The sequence below is a fragment of the Zootoca vivipara genome, chromosome 8, assembly GCF_965207765.1.
Source record: "Zootoca vivipara chromosome 8, rZooViv2.hap1.1, whole genome shotgun sequence".
NCBI classification, from domain to species: domain Eukaryota; kingdom Metazoa; phylum Chordata; class Lepidosauria; order Squamata; family Lacertidae; genus Zootoca; species Zootoca vivipara.
Window position 1 is genome coordinate 85114967 of NC_142591.1, and position 16930 is coordinate 85131896.

At 49.9% G+C, this 16930-nt stretch overlaps 1 protein-coding gene across 2 annotated transcripts in view; it reads right to left on the bottom strand.

Annotated features, from left to right (window-relative positions):
* Positions 1 to 2601, bottom strand: part of ARHGAP39 (Rho GTPase activating protein 39) — a 187340-nt gene extending 184739 nt beyond the window's left edge. For both annotated transcript variants that reach the window (XR_015951607.1, XM_035125366.3), the window contains exon 1: positions 2409 to 2601. Coding sequence is in view for 1 of the 2 variants with exons in the window: in XM_035125366.3 (XP_034981257.1) it covers positions 2409 to 2419 (11 nt within the window). In the remaining variant the exon portion in view is untranslated. The remainder of the gene's footprint in view (positions 1 to 2408) is intronic.
* Positions 2602 to 16930: the final 14329 nt, after the last annotated feature.

The following is a 16930-nucleotide window of genomic DNA, read 5'->3' on the forward strand; positions in this document are numbered from 1 at the left end:
CTCAGCCTGCATCTCTCCCCGCACCCAATTCAAACCGGGGGGGGGGGAGAGAGAGAGGAAGAGAACCACACAGCAATTTCTCCCTCCCACCCAGCTCCGCTTCACGGATTGAGACGGCTCGACACCCCCCCCCAATCCGTCGGTATGCCTCGTGTTGATGTAAATAAGCACCCAAGCCATTTCCACCCACGAAGCCTCCCCACCCCACCCCGCCGCCGCCCGTACGCTCGGCCAAACCTGCAGCCCTCCATGCTTGCAACATGCTCGGTGCTGGAGGCGGCTATCGCCCACCAAACACGCCCCTTAGCCCGGTTCACTTGGCTCGCCTCCAACTTAAAGGGCCCATCCCTCCAATAAAAAAAAGAATAAAGCCCTCCCCACCAAGCCACATTCTGCACCAACGGCTCCCGCTTGCCCTCCTCCCACCCACCACCCACCCCAACTCTAGCTAACGTACCCCTCCTATGCACGAGAGGCATGCATGCATCCAGCTCCGGAAGACGCAGGGGCAAAACAATATAAAATAAATGTTATTCAGGGTGGGAAGAGATTTCGATCTCATGTGCATGCACACGCACACGCACACACACCAGCTCTGGATAAGGAAGGGGGAGGACGTTGACCCCCAGCAGAGAGGAAAGGGGCTGCCTTAAACCCAGAGGCACAGGGCAGGTTGGGGCGACTGGTGAGGTGGCAGTAGCAAAATATCCACAACCAGGACTCAAAATTTCAGCAGGAGGAAAGACAGGAAGCCACCTGCCTGCAGAGGGAAGGGCATGGGCAGGTGCCATGCGGTGAGGGGGGGGAGTGGATGGCCACCCAAGCCCCACCACCACGTGGAAAAAGAAAGCAGGACTCCCGGCTTTGAGGTCTGTCTGGAATGGCATATTCCTCCCCCAGGCGCGGAAAGGCTCCGAGGCCGATGGATGGTACTGATCCCTTCAAGCAATCCCTGCAATGTGAGGAGGGGGGGGGGGGTCGGATCAGTTTGAAGGGGCAACTCGGGCTCCTTCCTCAGTAAGGTCCCATCACTGCACAGCTATTGGGGGGGGGGACTGGAGAAAATGGGTTGGTGGGTTGGGAGGCAGCCTCTAAAAAGAGCCACAGGGTCAGGGGTGGGGAAGAACCTTTAGGGCAGGATCCTAAAAAGGGGGAAATATGTCAAGGTGAAGGGACCCCCCTGGAGCAGCCCAGGTTTACTGGGAAGGAGGGGGGAAGGGGGGTCTGTCCCAGGCTGGAGAGGGAAAGGCCTCCCAGGAAGTGGAGGAAGGCAACACACAGAGCCTTCCAGGGGTGCCCCCCCACCCTCAAAAAAGAGGGTGATCTGCCCAATCACTGTGTAAGGAGAGGAGAATTTGGGGTGGGGTGGGGGTAACCCTCTGAGTGCACTGAATGTACCAAGATGCATTCCTCCCTATAGCAGGTGGGGCATACGGCTACTGTGGGGGTGTTCACAAGGGGGGGGGGGTTCCCTATGGAGACGAGCTCTCCAGCAAAGAAGGTACATTAGGGAAAAGAGGGAGGGGTGCAGGATCTATGGAGGGGGTCTTCCTACATTGAGGAAGGGGTAGGAATGCCACCCCCTCCAGGAAGGGAAAATAAAGAGAGGGGATTGTAAGACAGTACTGTTGCAGGGGGGTGTCCATAAATCAAGGTAGAGGGAGGAGGGGGGAGCTGCAGAAAATATGGGGGGCAGCCCCAAATGGATGAAATGGGCGAGGGTCAGGTTGAGCAAAAGGGGTCTGGAACTGCCCTTTTCTCAATATTTTCCAAAGGGAAAAATAAAGGGGGCTCTGCAAGAAGATGGGTGGGGTTGATTCAACCAGATGGGGTATTTTGTGCGGGGGGGGGCGATAACGACTAAGGTATAAATGGAGCTGGCTTGGCTGAAGGAGGAAATAAAAATCAAGAGGATTCGGGAGGGAAAGGTTTTAGGGGGAGGTGGACACGCTACCGATGCGAGAATCTCCACATGGGGTGGAGGTGGTGGGATAGATTGGGGGGGGGGGCTTGGCGAGGGGGGGCGCCTATCCTTGCGCTGTAAAACAGCTGATTTGGGTGCGGAGAAAACACTCCGCAAAAAAACCCAGGATGGCAGATTTTGGGGAGGGGGACCTGGAATTGGATTTGGGGGGGGGCTCTGATGCAGTAGCTACTCCCCAGTGGTGAGGGAAGGGTTTTTGTTTTTGTGTTGTGGGGGCGAGGTCTCCTCCTCACCCCCAGTGGGTTGGGGGGCTTTGGGGGTCCACCACCCCCCAAAGTTCGTGCTGTGGGGAAAAGCGGGGGCGTGCATGGGGAAGGGGGTCTCTTCCTGCCTCCCCACCCCTGTGAGTTGAGGGGGGTCTCTCCTCTCCCCTCCCCCCAAGGATTTGGGGGTCGTGCGGGGGGGTCCCCGCTCCCCCTCCTACCTCTCCGCCATCTTCTCCCCCGAGCCGGCGGGGTCGTCACCGGGCGCGGCGAGGGGCGGCGGCGGCCCCCGCCCGGCAGCCCATGGCCCCGGCAGCGCTGCGGCTCCTCGCCCGCCGCCGCCTCCTCCTGGCCGCTGACGGAGCGAACGACGGAGCGACGGACGGACGGACGGGCTGCCAGCGCCGGCCAGGAGGAGACGATGATGCCGCCGCCGCCGCCGCGTCCCGCCGTCACCACCGACAACGGCCCTCGGCCAATCGCGCTCGCCGACGGGCGGGGCCAAGGAGGCCTCGGCTCCGCCCCGCCATCCAGTCCCGCCCTCCGCCCCAAGGGCTCACGGGAAATGTAGTTTTTGCGACCCTCTCACCTGAGGTAGCGGCAGCCATGTTTGGGCCCAAGAGAGGAGGCCTCTCAAGGGCATCCAGTCGGCCCTTGGCAACATGTCGGAGAAAATGTCCCCGTTTAAAAATAAAAAAAACCGCTGTTACGAAATGCCCCCCTCTCTCTTTATTTTCAGCCACCGGAAATGGAATAAGGCAGTGGGAGGAAGCACTCTGCACATGTTCAGGGGCGCCATTTCATAGAATCAAAGAATTGAGAGGGACCCTGAGGATCATCTAATCCAACCACCTGCAATGCAGGAATATGCAGCTGTCCCATATGGGGATTGAACCTGCAACCTTGGCGGTACTGTATCAGCACCACATTTGGCCCTCCAAGTATCCCTATTTTCCTGGGACTTCCCTGATTTACAGAAGTCGTTTCTGTTTTGTTCCGGTTTTACTATGTTTTTATATATGCTGGAAGCTGCTAAGAGTGGCTGGGGCAACCCAGTCAGGTGAGGGGGGGATACAAATTTGTTGTTGTTGTTGTTGTTGTTGTTGTTGTTGTTGTTGTTGTTGTTGTTGTTGTTGTTGTTGTTGTTGTTAATCTCCTGTGGGTAGTGAGTTTATCAATGTGCTGTGTGAAGAAGAAGTCCTTTCTTTTATCCGTCCTGAATCTTCCAACATTCACAGACCCTCCAAGTGCCCCTATTTTCCAGGGACACTCCTGGATTTACAGAAGCCGTCCCGGTTTCTGATTTGATCCCAAAATGTCCCACTTTTCCTTAGGATGTCCCTGTATTCACCAGCGAAATGTTGGAGGGTATTCATTCAGCTTCTCAATGCGTGGTCCTGCGTTCTAGTGCTCCGAGAGAAGCATAACTTTTTTCTGTGTCCACTTTCTCCATCCCAGGTGTCATTTTATAAACTTCTATCCAGGGCTTTTTTTCCAGATGGAGCTCCCCGGACCTGAGATCCATCACCTCTCAGGTGGGCGCCATCACTATTATAGGAGAGGAAGGGAGGCGTTCGTGGTGAATTTCGGAACCTCTTTTTCTGGAAATATAGCAGTGCTTCTGGCGTACCCTCCTTTTCACAGAAGTATGAGGGAAGGGCATAGGCGCCATTACTGTGTGGGCTCTTTTGTGGGGCTTTTTTTTAAGTCCTGTTGTTTCCTTGCAAGTGTATGGAGCCTCCGGCGTCTCCTAACTTTCACCGCCCCCCCCCCCAGTTTTGCACCTTCATGGTCTCCTGACATGGATGCCGAAGGTTGCAAACAGCCGTGTTTATCTATATCTGTGTGTGCACATAGATATACCGTTGTTGAAGCCGGCTGAAAGCCTTCCTGCAGCAGTTCTGTTCCCAAATCTGTGCTCTGTGCAGGCAGCTTTCCCTCTGAAAACGGCCTCTTGAAGTATTTATAATATCTTATTTATGCAGAAGTCTTGCTAGCTGCTTTTCCAATTAAAAGAGAGAGAGAGAGAGAGAGAGAGAAAGAAACAGAAAGATTGCTCAAGGTGACGTACAGAAGATAAATCATCACAATTTTATTCAAATAATATTTTCTCGCCCAAACGCTGTTTGTGGGCCAATGCTGCCTTTCCTCAGGTGCCTGCAGAGAAGGAATTACGAGTCGCTCTCATCTTTCTCTAACCTGTGAGGAAGAACTAAGGCGTCCTTCATAAATTGGATATGCAGAAATGGAACCGTGGCCAAAGGCTGAGGCTTATGGAATAAAAGCACCGAAAAGGAGCAGATGGTATAGACAGGCAATGCTAAACTCTGGAATCCAAACTCTTCTTTACCTTCTAATGGACGTCTGTTTTATGTATTGATTTAGTACATTATTTCTCCGAGTAGCTCGTGGTGCCATGCATGCATGTATGTCCCTCAACCCCCATTTTATCCTCACAACATTATTGGCGTGGTCCCTACAACAACCCTGTAGGGTAGGCCAGTTTTATTTATGCTCGTGTTGTTTTTTATTATGCATTTTGTGTTTTTACCTTGTGGTTTTTTTTATGCTGCACACCACACAGAGATCTACTGATGAAGGACGGTGTGTACACATTTAATTAATAAATAGACGAGAGGCAGAGGCCGCGATGGCGATGCTTGGATGCTGCGAGGTGTCCAAAGGGAAGCACTCAGCATACCGTATAAGTTTTACACGCATTGGCTCGGGTGCTTCTTTTGGTCCCAGAGAGAAGGCCCTGTCCTTTCTAATCAAAAGGTGATCGAACCTTTATTCAGCAACTAAAAAGGGGTGAGGAGGAGACACACTAACCAAGCCCCCGCCAGCCCCGTGCAAGATCCTGTTTCCATAGCAACAGTGACACCCCGGTGTCTGTAGGCAAAAAGCGATGCTGGCATCTCACATTAGTCACAGATCTGCATCAGAGCTACCAGAGGGCAAGTCTGGGGGATGCAGAGACTTCCAGCCAGGCCCTAGCTTAAAATGCATCTAAAAGTAGAAGGAAGGAGCAACAAGCACACTTAAGGGAGGAAGGCGGGGTCTCGCTGAAATCAGTGGGGCCACCTACTTCCGAGTAAACATCCCTCCGGAAGCCTCTCTGAGTGGGTAATGATAAGGTGCCATGCCAGATGCAGAAAGCCAGGCTCAGTCTACAAACGAAGGAGGCGAGAAAAACACTGAGCAGGGTGGGGACTTAATCATGATGTCGGAAGCAGAGATTGCCTTTTTCTCTATTGGGTGCAAACACGCAAGATCTCCAGAGCTTGAGTACTCCCAAGAAATGGCTTGTCCCACCTCTGCATGGGAAACCCCCAGCCAGGGGGAGGGAGTCCACCACTTCTCCAGACAATGGCAGACCCTCCAAGTGTCCCTATTTTCCAGGGACAGTCCCAGATTTACAGAAGCCAGCTCAGTTTCTGATTCGATCCCTAAATGTCCCGCTTTTCCTTAGGACGTCCCTATTTTCATCGGAGAAATGTTGGAGGGTATGGAGTTGCAACTCCCCAAGCCAAGGATATAAGTAACACTACAGCCTTTAGAAGACATCTGAAGGCAGCCCTGTATAGGGAAGTGTTTTTTTAATGTTTAATCATGTATTGTGCTGGGGCAACCCAGTCAGATGGGAAGGGTATAAATGTTGTTGTTGTTGTTGTTGTTGAATAGGACGTCCCTATTTTCATCAAAAAAAAATTTGGAGGGTAAGCAATGGGTCCTGATGCCAAACAGCACCCTAGATCCAATTCTTCTCCCTGAAGTGGCAGGAAGTGAGTCTTTGCCTCCTTCTGATTGATTATTATATTTCTATCTCACCTTTCCTCCAAGGAGCCCAAGGTAGCTGACATTCATCTCCTCCTCCCCCATTTTATCCTCACAACAACCCTGTGAAGTAGGCTAGGTTGAGACTGGCCCAAGGTCATCCAGTGAGTTTCATGGCCAAGTGGGGAATCAAACCCTGGTCTCCCGGGTCCTAGACCAACACTCTAACCACTGCACCATACTAAAAAAATGAATCATAGAGTTGGAAGGGACCCTGAGGGTCATTTATTCCAACCCCCTACAATGCAGGAATCACAGCTAAGGTACGCCTGGCAGATGGCTATCTAACCTCGCCTCTGAAACATCCAAGGAAGAAGTAGGAAGGCATGACAAGACACCCCAGTTTGAGCACTGGCCTTATTGTGCCAATTTACATTCATGTGCCCTGGGATAAATATCAAAGGATTGTACTGTAGGAAAGCACCCTCAAGAATTATCTAGTCCAGTCTCCTGCAATGCATCTATCATGTAGCTAAAAAGGTAAAAGGGGCCCCTGACCATCAGGTCCAGTCGTGTCCGACTCTGGGGTTGCGGCGCTCATCTTGCTCTATAGGCCGAGGGAGCCGGTGTTTGTCCACAGGCAGCTTCTGGGTCATGTGGCCAGCATGACAAAGCTGCTTCTGGCGAACCAGAGCAGCGCACGGAAACGCCGTTTACCTTCCCGCCGGAGCGGTCCCTATTTATCTACTTGCACTTTGGTGTGCTTTCGAACTGCTAGGTGGGCAGGAGCTGGGACCGAGCAACGGGAGCTCACCCTGTTGCAGGTATTCGAACCGCCGACCTTCTGATCAGCAAGCCCTAGACTCTGTGGTTTAACCCACAGCGCCACCTGGGTAGCTACTCCTCTCTTAAGAAACTTAACTTGCAGTCCTTGCCCTTGGGGGGTCTCTGCAATTTGAAGGAGGGGGGTTGCAATTCACACAAAAAAAATTCAAAAGCATCACAATGGGACAAACGAAGGACAGGTAACACCTTTGGTTGCAAACCTCTGCTCATTTTCTTCGGACACACCTGATCTTTAGCAGTCATTGCGCCCAGATATTCAGCCTCTCCCTTTTTCTAAGACCACGGTTCCCGAACTTTTTCGAGCCACCACACCCCCTCGGTTCCCTGTGCTACCTGACCCTCTAAAAACCCATTATTCAGTATAGCCATTTGCACGACACCCTAGAAAAAGGCAATAAAGCAATGAAATTCAAAACAGTCACATTAATTGTGCCTTCAAAAAAATCCAATTAGAAGAATTTTGCTTATTTAATTCAACAAATATTGATCCAGTGATACCAGCTTCTCAAAGTCTTAAGAGTCATTTACATCTCCTGCACCATCCCCACCAGGGACAGCCATTGCTCCAATTCGTTGGGCTGCAGGGGTCCCCTATAACCTTGATTTGTTTCTGTGACAATAAGTAACACATTGCTGTGGTTGGGGCCATCCTGGGAAGAGAGGGGTCATCTGAGCTTCCGATCTGGTGCATCCCAGGTGAAGTTACTTGAGTCTGTGCTCAGCAGTTTCTCAGCTTCCCACTGAACAGCAAAAGTATTACTATACCTTGTAGAGTGCATGTCATCCTGTTCTTTGCCGAGCAGGAGCTGCAGCAGGGTGATTTATAGAAGGAATGAGACGGGCTCTCCGGACCGCATCTCTGCGACTTCTTTCTCCTATTAAAAAACATGAGCTTAGATTCTGTCGTCAAACATGAGGAGCTTCCGAGGTGCTCTGGGTGACGACAGTGTGTGTTGTGTACATATATAATGCTGCAACACGATTGCTGAAAGGAGTGAGGCGTGGGGACATTACAATGCCTGTGTGCCAAGATCTGCACTGGTTGCCGATTTGCCACGGGGCCAATATCAAGGTGTTACTATTAACAACTTGGGACCAGTTTATCTGCGATATCACCTTTCCCCATATGTGCCCACTCCGCCACTTTGAGCAGCAGAACTGGCACTGTTACCAGTGCCACATATTACCCGTTATGCACTTGTAATAAATTGGTCTTTGGAACTCCCTGCCTCTTGATATCAAACAGGCGCCTTTGATTTACTCTTGATTTACATTTCTGTTTGGATAAGCCTACCCAGACCTGAAAAATGTCAATGTATATTTTAATCTGCTTTTAGTCTAATGTTATTTTGACTTTTTTAAAAAAGTTTCAAATTACTGTTGTTAATTTTTCTTACTGGTTTTCTTACTGGTTTTTTTTTTTTTGGTACACTGCTTTGAGGTTTCTTTTTTTTACAATCAAGCAGTGAATAAATCTTATGACATATATATTTTCTTATTATGCTTTTGCCTCTGTTCCACACCCCGATACTGTCAATCATAGCACTGTAGAAATGGAAAGGGACCCAAGGGTCATCTAGTCCAACCCCCCGCAAGGCAGGAATCTTTTGCCCAATGTGGAGCTCAAACCCATGACCCTGAGATTAAGGAGTCTCATTGCTTTATGTTATTTAGTTGCTATTTTGCACGCATTGCCTAAACACCAGCTCCTGGGTGAGATGGGACATTTAATCTGTACAATGCTGTTATATGTTGAAATAATTTAATTTAAACTATATTTTTTTTTAATTGCTTCTACCAAAGATGCTTAGGCCTGGAGGATCTTCTGTTGGAGAGGATTCCTGAAGGCGATGCGGGGAGGCAGCCTTTGAGAAAACCCTCTTCTTGTTGCTGCTGTCTAAGCCTGGCTGATAGATGATTTCTGTAAGAGGGTATCTTCTGCAGGGAGGAACAAGGCCCATGCGGGAGGCAGTCGTTATTGACAAGATTCGTTGGGCGAAATCAATTTATAGGCCACGTTTCCAACAATCAGGCGCATGAAGTGCTCAGCAGAACCATGCCATAAAAATAAAAATAAAAACGGCAGACAGATATAAAAGCACTGTAAATGATAAAAACAACCATAAAACAGCCGTGAAGGAAAGCATCATAACTTCGACATCAGAAAAAAATCAATCAAAACCGTCTTTGGATCCAAGTTCCTAACAGGATGGAAAGAATCTCGCTCACCACCACCATCTAATGATGTGGCTGAGAGACAGCATCCCTGGAGAAGAATCCCAGGTCACGGAAGGAGACACCCACAGAGAAAAGCCTCCTGATGGGAATAATTGGAGAGGGAGAAGGCCGGCCCTGTCATAAGGCAGACTGAGGCAGATGCATGAGGAGGCAGATGCTGTGGGATGGCATTGCCTCGGAGTCCCATAAGCTTATCCTGCACTGCCCTTCCTAAGATAGCCCACTGTCCGTCAACAGCGCTGGAATAACAGCCCATCCAGTCAGATTCTGCACATGGGACAGGGTGGCGTCACCTTGGCCTTTATCTCAGGCAGCAAATTGGGCCATAGAATCATAGAGTTGGAAGGGACCCCCAAAAGTCATCTAGTCCAACCCCCTGCAATGCCAGAATCTCAGCTAGAGCATCCATGGCAGACGGCCATCCAATCTCTGCTTAGAAACCTCCAAGAAGGAGAGTCCACCACCAGTTGCTCTTATTTAACACGTCACTCGGGAAGACAGGCAAACTAACGCCAGTGTACTGGAAGAAGCAAAGATCACCAGTGTCAAAGCGATGATTCTTCAACATCAACTTCGTTGGACTGGTCATGTTGTGCGGATGCCTGATGATCGGCTTCCAAAGCAACAACTCTATTGCGAACTTAACAATGGAAAGCGTAATGCTGGTGGTATACAAAAGAGGTTCAAAGACTCTCTCAAGGCAAATCTTTTTTTAAAAATAGTATAAACACTGACAACTGGGAAACACTGGCCTGCGAGTGCTCCAATTGGAGAACAGCCAAACATGGACTTTGAAGACACTCAAACTCAGGACGCAAGGGAGAAACGTGCTAAGAGGAAGGCACGCTTGGCAAACCCTCACCGTGATCAACTCCCGCCCGGAAACCAATGTCGCCACTGTAGAAGGATGTGTGGATCCAGAATTGGCCTCCACAGTCCCTTACGGACTCACAGTTAAGACAGTGTTCATGGAAGACAATCTTACTTGGCTACGAGGGATCACCAAAGAAGAAGCTCTCAGAAAGCGCTTCCTGATGTATAGTCTGAATCTCCTTTCTTCCAACTTGGGGGTGGGGATTGAGGAACTGAAACTGACAGATCCCTAGCTCCCAAATGTGCAAAAGCTTTCCTTGGGAATCTGGGCTCCAGCTGTTCGTCAAGGAGTTCTCTACCCTTAGTAATAAATGTTGCATCGAAAGTCCCAGAGAGCGGAGACAAGAGACTTTTCCATTTCCCTCACCTGCATCCCAGATAAGAGGATATTGAAGCATCCCGGGGTGGATGAGAGTACAAAATCAAAGAGAAGGCGATGATAGCTTTATATTGCACAGAAGCAGGAAAAGACTCTTCCACTTAACCGCACACAGATGCTCAGGCGGACATCCGGTGACTGAGCTCAAGCTCCAAGAAGGCAAGGGATTTCAAAGAGACCTTAGTGTTACAGCATGAAAGGGGGAGCGTGATCCGTTCATGGGGTTGCCAGATGGCAAAGAGATCAGAGCTCCTGCCTCTTTAGTGGTTGCATAGACGCAAGGAAGCGGGGACTAGGGCTGGCCAATATATCCATATATCGTCCAAAACCAGGTTGATCTCCATATTGTGATATCAGTTTCATAGTTTCTGAGCTGGCAATATATTGCAATTCATGATGTTTGTGTGTGTGTGCTATGCGGAAATCACGATGCGGGGAGATCTGTGAAGCCAGCCAATGCCTCCATTCTTATTTCAAACATCATGATATATCAGTATATCGCGATGTTTAACTAGTGATGTATTGCAAAGTTGAAAGTCAGATATTGCCCTGTTATGTACTGAGCTGAATCATAGAACAATAGGATCCAGAATCAGCAGTCTGATTGGTCCGCAGGAGCCACCCAATCCAACTCCAGGTGGAAGTGAATCAGGCAACTGGCAGAAGTGAATCCGCAACCTGATTGGCCTGCAGGAGCAGCCAATCAGGCTGCTGGCAGAAGTCAATCCACAAACTGATTGGCCCACAGGTGTAGCCCTGAAGTAGCCAATCACGCAAAGCCCATTGTGTAAGTAATGTATATAAGCAGATGGTTTTGGGAAAAGGGCATTCTTCTTCTTCTTGATGACTACGAGCTGAATAAAGAGCATGAAATTCACTCTCGACTCCGAGTATATTTCATGCCCTTTGCCACCTTTGAGGAGGAACCTCAAAGAGGGGATCCCTGGCTGGGCATGCACAGTAGGTCTCACCCTGGCAGCGTGGCCTAGGAGTTAGAGTGTCGGACCAAGACCTGGGAGACCAGGTTTCGAATCCGCACTTGGCCATGAAGCTGACTAGGTGACCTTGGGCCCGTTACTGCCTCTCAGCCTCACCTACCTTGTAGGGTTGGTTTTTTTACTTTGGAGGTAAAAAAGTGGGCTACAAATGCAATTAACGATAATTGAAATTAACAAGAGTGCTGCATTATTTGCTGATCTTGCAAGACTGGCTGAGGGGGCCTTCGGCGCAGAGATCGGCACAACTCCCTTGTGATGTGAATGCTGTGTCCGCACTTCTGTTACTTGGAGAAAAGCGCTAACATGACGGTGCGAAAGCAGCAGTTTGGGAGCACCCTAATCATCTTAGGCCTAATGGCCATGATTGCATGGTGCTGTGCACGTCTTGGAGGCACGTGGCCATTACGAGGCACTGTAATTACAGAGGAAGTCCCGTTGCAGATCTACGTGGTTTCAACCTTGTGTTTCTTCAGCCGGGGAAGACAGGGTGAGCAACATCAGCCAAGGAAGACACCCAGCCGTCTGGTCCTTCTGCAAAAACAACGTCTGGCAGACCAGAAGCATCTCACCGCTTCCTTTCTCCCTTCTCTGGACTGTCAATCAATCTCCAATTATTTCCTCTTGTCTGGAGTGCCAAGGAAGCTTTTTCGGGATTATTTAATGCATCTAAAGCACTTTTCTCTCTCTGTGTGTGTGTTTTTTAAAGTCAAGACAGGCTTGGGAGACAAGAGAGAACAGGAAGTCTGCTTAACCCCATCAGGCGGGACAGTCCTGGAGTCGGTGTGTGTAATTCTTAGGTCATAGAAGCATAGAATTGTGGAGTCAGAAGGTACCCCCAGTGGGCATCTAGTCCAACCCCCAACCTTCTGCAATGCTGCTGTTGGGGCAGGGCCGGCCCTACCATTAGGCAGAGTTTGGCAACCACTTCAGGTGGCAACTGCCATGCCACTTGAGTCCCCAGCTATGCCCCTCCATTGCTACATGGCCTGGGGGTTGAGCTCCCCCTCCCCCCAAAAAAGAGTTTTTAGCACTAATAATGCTTTGTTGGCATGCAATGTTGAGTGTCAGTAGGAAATGAATGGGGGAAAGTGCAGGATGGAGGATTATAGAAGAGGGTATAGCCAGCTGACTGGCTGGCTGGAACTCTGAACAGAAGCACTGCTGTGGCGCTGCACTGCAACATTTTATCGTAGTTCATAAGAAGAGCCTGCTGGATCATGCCAATGGCCTATCTAGTCCAGAAAACCTGTTTGCACAGTGGCCAACCAGATGCCCATTATGAGAAACCAGCAAGCAGGATTCGAACACAAGGGCCCTCTCCGCTCCTGTGGCTTCCGACAGATGATATTCAGAAGCACTGCGGCCTCCAGCTGTGGAGAAGAGAAGAGCCATCATGACTAGTAGCAGTGGGTACCTCCTCTCCTCCATGACTTTGTCTAATCTTATTTTAAAGACATCTAAGTTGGTGGCCATCACTGCCTCTTGTGGCAGCGAGTTCCACAGTTTAACAATGGGATGCGTGCAAAAGCATTTTCTATTCTTCCCTGTCCTACAATTCCAGCGACCACCAATTTCCTCCCCAAACCCACCCCAACATGCCAGATCCAATATGTGGGCCTTCTCGCTTGCTGTGATTCACACTTGGCACAGCACAGGGGACTTCACCCCTGGCTGAGTGTTTAAAGCTGATTGGGCAGCACAAAGTGTATCGACAGGCCTTCATTCAGTCGGTCCATTCATTGCACAGCTCAGGCTGGCCAGGACTCCTGACCAGGAAAGGGTCACACTATTAGGCAAACAGATGCCGATATTAACTCCTTCCTCATCAAATAACTGAGCAGGTTGATCTGCCGAGATCGCCTGTTGAGCGGGCAAGAGGGGAAGTGTGGGTTTCCTGGCATTTCCATTTCCTTCTGACCTTACTGTTTACACAGCCATGTATACGTTTGTGCACCTGTAAATTCAGAATCAGGGACGCGGGTGCCGCTGTGGTCTAAACCACAGAGCCTAGGGCTTGCTGATCGGAAGGTCGGCGGTTCGAATCCCCGTGATGGGGTGAGCTTCCGTTGCTCAGTCCCAGCTCCTGCCCACCTAGCAGTTCGAAAGCACATGAAGTGCAAGTAGATAAATAGGGACCGCTCCAAATGGGAAGGTAAACGGCGTTTCCGTGCACTGCTCTGGTTCGCCAGAAGCGGCTTTGTCATGCTGGCCACATGACCTGGAAAAACTGTCTGCGGACAAACACCAGCTCCCTTGGTCTAGAGAGCGAGATAAGTGCGCAACCCCAGAGTTATCCGCGACTGGACCTAATGGTCAGGGGTCCTTTACCTTTAAATTTAGAATCACATTTCCTGCAGCCGATGAAATAGTCTGGAGACCATAAAAGCTCAGGCCGTAATACATATGTCAGTCTTTGAGGTTCCAAAAGACTTTGCTACTGATGTTTCTGTTGACACCAGTTGTACCAGCTTGGGGACGTCTTCCCTAACCACTGGACCACACAGTCTACCCCGGAACATCTCTGCACTGGACAAAGCGGGGAATATAATGCAACAAAATTAAGCTCTTATGATCATGTGCCGACTTTGGGAACACTGGCAGAAGTCACCCTCCTTTCACCCTGCCAAACTTTGTCCAAAACACCTGGTTTTCTTGGAGAGGGAGGCTGAAATATACTCGGAGTCAAGAGTGAATTTCATGCTCTTTATTCAGCTCATAGTCATCAAGGAGGAGAAGAGAAGACGAATGGCTCTTTTCCCAAAACCATCTGCTTATATACATTATTTACACAATGGGCCTTGCGTGATTGGCTACTTCAGGGCTACACCTGTGGGCCAATTATATTGTGGATTGACTTTTACCTGCAGCCTGATTGGCTGCTCCTACAGGCCAATCAGGTAGCAGATTCACTTCTGCCAGCCGCCTGATTGGCTGCTCCAGCAGGCCAATCAGGTTGCGGATTCACTTCCACCTGGAGTTGGATTGGGTAGCTCCCGCTGAATCTGAATCCTATTGTTCTAGGATTCAGCTCAGTACATAACAGAGGCGTTCCTCAAAGGAGTCCACTGATCCCAGCTAAGGGTCTTGACCTTTGCCCAGCCACCGGGAGAAAAGGCCTTTTCTCTTCTCTTCAAGGAGGACATTATTCAAGCTGGAAATGTCAGGGCACAGGGCAGCATGTTTTGGCCAAGCCAGCTCTCTGTGCTGTCCGATAAGCTGGGAGGCGCATCTTATTAGCTCTGCACAATGGAGCCCAGAGAGAGCCCGTCCGTCCGTCAAAGGAGCCATTATTGCCGCGACAAAGACGGCTGGTGTGTGCAAGGGGGGAATGAGGAGGTGGCTTCAGCCGCCCGCCCCCTCCTGTCCCAGGGCTCGCCCAAATTCCTCAGCACCTCAGTCACAGAGAGCCAGTGAAAAGCGGGTAGGAGGGCCTGGCCAAGAGTCCCCAAAACAGGAAGCCCAGGAAGTGGGGAGCTCCAGATGTTTTGGGCAATAAAAGGCAAGGGGGTGGACGAGGCAAGACACAGCAATAACAGCAATAACCTTTATTGAACGACATGCCTGTAACAGGGAAACAGGGGCAAATCAACTGCTTATATACATTCCTGAAAGCCTGGGCCACTCCCACTTCCAACATGATTGGCTGTCTAAACTTCCAAGCTGCGAATCACGACTCAGAGTTCAAGGGCCAATGGCAGGGACCCAAATCCTGAAATGTTCTGTGATTGGACATCATGTATCGAACCAGAGCACAAGAGCTCAGGATCCTTAGTCCAGACTCAAGCTCAGGCAAACACAGACCACTGAATACATAACAGGTGTAAAATTGTAGAGGGAATCCAAAAGTCATCTAGTCCATCCCCTTGCAATGCAGGAATCTCAGCTAGAGCATCCAGGACCATCCGACCTATGCTTAAAAACATCCAAGGAAGGAGAGTCCACCACTTTGCAAGGGAGACTGTTCCACTGTCAAGCAGCTCTTACAATCAGGAAGTTCTTCCTGATGTTTAGTCGGAATCTCCTTTCTTGCAACTTGAAGCCATTGGTTTGTGCCTTCCCTCTGGAGCAGGAGAAAACCCAAGCAAGAGCATCCGAGGCTCCATGCAGAGTTTGTATGGGTCATAGAATCATAGAGTTGGAAGAGACCACAAGGGCCATCCAGTCCAACCCCCTGCCAAGCAGGAAACACCATCAAAGCATTCTTGACATATGCCTGTCAAGCCTCTGCTTAAAGACCTCCAAAGAAGGAGACTCCACCACACTCCTTGGTAGCAAATTCCACTGCCGAACAGCTCTTACTGTCAGGAAGTTCTTCCTAATGTTTAGGTGGAATCTTCTTTCTTGTAGTTTGAATCCATTGCTCCGTGTCCGCTTCTCTGGAGCAGCAGAAAACAACCTTTCTCCCTCCTCTATATGACATCCTTTTATATATTTGAACGTGGCTATCATATCACCCCTTAACCTTCTCTTCTCCAGGCTAAACATACCCAGCTCCCTAAGCCGTTCCTCATAAGGCATCGTTTCCAGGCCTTTGACCATTTTGGTTGCCCTCTTCTGGACAAGTTCCAGCTTGTCAGTCTCCTTCTTGAACTGTGGTGCCCTGAACTGGACACAGTACTCCAGGTGAGGTCTGACCAGAGCAGAATACAGTGGTACTATTACTTCCCTTGATCTAGATCAGGCATCCCCAAACTCTGGCCCTCCAGATGTTTTGGACTACAATTCCCATTTTCCCCAACCACTGGTCCTATTAGCTAGGGATCATGGGAGTTGTAGGCCAAAACATCTGGAGGGCCGCAGTTTGGGGATGCCTGATCTAGATGCTATACTCCTATTGATGCAGCCCAGAATTGCATTGGCTTTTTTAGCTGCTGCATCACACTGTTGACTCATGTCAAGTCTGTGGTCTACCAAGACTAGATCCTTTTCACATGTACTGTATTTGTGCCTTTCATTTTTTTTGCCCAAGTGTAGTACTTTACATTTGTCCTTGTTAAAATTCATCTTGTCAGGCAAGACACACTGAAATGGAAAGAATCAGAAAGGGTCTGTGAGAGTGAGAAAAGGGCTCTCGGTGGCTGTTGGCCTCCACAGTGGGAAGGAGTGTTACGCAAGGGAGCAGCTGTGGTTGGGTCATCATCCAGCTCTCATACTGTCCAACTTTTCCAGAATCAAAACCGAGACACATGTCTTCTGGGATGCGCTCCTTGGTGAGTCACATGATCTGCGCCTCACTCACACCCAGAAAAAGCGCTTTTGGGGGGCTGGGGGAGAGAGTAAAATCGCAGTACCCAAAATGACCACTGTGATCTCACATGAATAAACAGGGTGTCCCTTTTTTCCCGGGGGCGCTCGGCAACTATGATACCTGCAGGTGTTTGTGAACCTGCCTGCCCCCATGGAACTTAGCAAGAAGTGGAACTTAGTAAGTCGGAACACCTGAAAGGCCACGCAGGGTCAGGCCAATGGCCCATCTTGTCCAGCATCATGTTCTCACAGTGGCCAACCCGATGCCTGTGGAAAACCTTCAAGTAGGATTTGAACATAAGAGGTCTCTCCCCTCCAGTGGTCTCCAATAACTAGTATTTGGAATCATTGCTGCCCCTGACCGTGGAGGCAGAGCATAGCAATG